The following is a 2,403-nucleotide window of genomic DNA, read 5'->3' as shown; positions in this document are numbered from 1 at the left end:
CTTTAAAATTCCCACAGATACTTAAAGTAATTCTTATGAGAAGTTAGAATTGAAGAGATGTAGGTATTAATGCCTACTGTCAGGAACCATCCCTGCTTAGGTGAAAGGCAAAGGAATATATAAAACACAATTATAGTCTCCAAATCTAGAAAATATTCCAGTTCCTCACCTAATGGTTGAGAAGCAAAGCAGCACAATATATAAATTATTTCAAGAAAATTAAAGAACACAAAGCAGCTATTCCCCTATGGTCAAACAAAACAATATTTGAAACAACCCCAAGAATACTAAAGGCAAATTTTAAGTGTTCAGCTTAAAACTTTCACAGTACTTAGTTGAATAATTTGAGTAAATATTTCTTCTGATATAAAAAGAAAAACTGAAACACAGAAAAACATTTTCCATTGCTAAATATCAGCATTATTTTTTAATTAATACATTAGGGAGAAATCACGTATCATAAATTAATTCCTATTTTGATAATTGAAAATCTGTAACAGAATGGGAGAAAATGTCTTCATCTTTACATTAAGGAATCTTTGATCTCATTTATGTTTTTGTGGGTTTTTTTCTTTGACACATTTTAGATGTCCAAGAAATGGAGGAGGTGATTAAGACCTGCCAGGAAGGTCCAGATGAATGTCTGTGTGAAGTAGCAGTCACAATTAGTAACCCAGTGGAAGAAAGAGTGAGATTGATAACAACTTTTAACTTGGGCTCAATTCATAAGCTTGAGCTGATGAGGAATAATGGGAACTCTTTAGGGATGAGCACTGAGTGTCAGGACATACTTCTCTATAGTGAGCCTGATGAGATGCATGCTGCATATACACCTGGTGTGTCTCCTGTAGTTGAACAATCCTTCAGATATTCTGAGTATTTTAGTCAAAATTATGCGAGTCCAAATGAGCTGCAGTATTTTGAATTTGGTGGAGAAGGGAAGGTATTAAACTCAGAGACTATATTCTTTAGACATAATTGGGTCTGTATGGGAGAGACCTCCTATAACCATAGTGAATATAGAGAAGACTATGATAAGTCTGCTCTCCTTGCCGAAGAGATACTTCAAGGAGGGAGGAAAACACCTGAATGTACTTTATGTGGAAAAACATTCTACGTAAGACCTGTAGTCACTACACATGAGAAAATGTACAAAGGAGAGAATCCTTGTACATGTAATGAATGTGAGAACTCTTTCAATAAGGAAATGCACATTAGAAAACCTGAGAGCAAATATCCACAGAAGTCCGATGAGTATAAGCAGTGTACAAAATCTCTCTCTCAGAAGTCAGACTTGACTTTCCAACCTCAATCACCTATAGATGAGAAACCCTTTGAATATGAGGGATGCAGGAAATTTTCCACCCAGAAGTCAGGTCTCAGCAGGCATCAGAGAACTCCCAAAGATGAGAAACGTCATGAATGCAACAAATGTGGAAAGTCTTTCATACAGAAGTCATACCTCACTTTGCTTCAGAGAACACACACAGGAGGGAAACCTTATGAATGTAACACATGTGGAAAATCTTTTGCCCGGAAGACACATCTTACTGTCCATCAGAGAACACACACAGGAGAGAAACCTTATGAATGTTAGACATGTGAAAAGTCCTTCACGCGGAAGGCAAACCAACCTCCAGAGACACACGAGAATTCACACAGGTGAGAAACCTTTTGAATGTAACAAATTTGGAAAGACTTTCAGACAGAAGTCAGACCTCACTTTGCATGAGAGAAATCACACTGGAGAGAAACCTTATGAATGCAACAAATGTGGTAAGGCTTTCAGAGGGAAGTCATACCTCACTTTGCACCAAAGAACACATACAGGAGAGAAACCTTATGAATGCAACAAATGTGGAAAGACCTTCAAGTGGAGTTCACACCTTGGCATGCATAACAGAATTCACACTGGTGAGAAACCTTATGAATGTAACAAATGTGGAAAAACCTTTGCCCAGAGTTCACACCTCAGCAAGCATAAGATAATTCACACAGGTGAGGAACCTTATGAATGTAACAAATATAGATCTTTCAGACAGAAGTCTTCTTTCACTTTGCATCAGAGAACACACACAGGAGAGAAACTTTATGAATGTAACAAATGTGGAAAGTCTTTCAGGCACAAATCAACCCTCACTTCACATCAGAGAACACACACAGGAGAGAAACCTTATGAATGCAACAAATGTGGAAAGACTTTCAAGTGGAGTTCACACCTCAATAGGCATAAGAAAATTCACACAGGTGAGAAACCTTATGAATGTAACAAATGTGGAAAGTCTTTCATCCAGAGTTCACATCTCAACAAGCATAAGAGAATTCACACTCGTGAAAAATTTTATGAATAAAATAAATGGAAAGTCATTCACCTAGAGGAAAACTCAGTTTGCATCAGAGAAC

At 37.2% G+C, this 2,403-nt stretch overlaps 1 protein-coding gene across 1 annotated transcript; it reads left to right on the top strand.

The window, feature by feature from the left end:
• Window positions 1-587: 587 nt before the first annotated feature.
• Window positions 588-2,360, top strand: LOC106001837 (zinc finger protein 260-like; the record flags this gene model as incomplete). The annotated part of the gene is made up of 2 exons (XM_013036800.1): window positions 588-1,552; window positions 1,641-2,360. Coding segments are annotated over 2 exons (1,676 nt in total), but the record flags the coding sequence as incomplete, so codon positions are not given.
• Window positions 2,361-2,403: the final 43 nt, after the last annotated feature.

Source organism: Dipodomys ordii, unplaced genomic scaffold, assembly GCF_000151885.1.
Source record: "Dipodomys ordii isolate 6190 unplaced genomic scaffold, Dord_2.0 Scaffold478, whole genome shotgun sequence".
In the NCBI taxonomy this organism is placed as follows: Eukaryota; Metazoa; Chordata; class Mammalia; order Rodentia; family Heteromyidae; genus Dipodomys; species Dipodomys ordii.
Note: the sequence above shows the minus strand (reverse complement) of the source record. Positions and strands in the feature narration are given on the sequence as shown.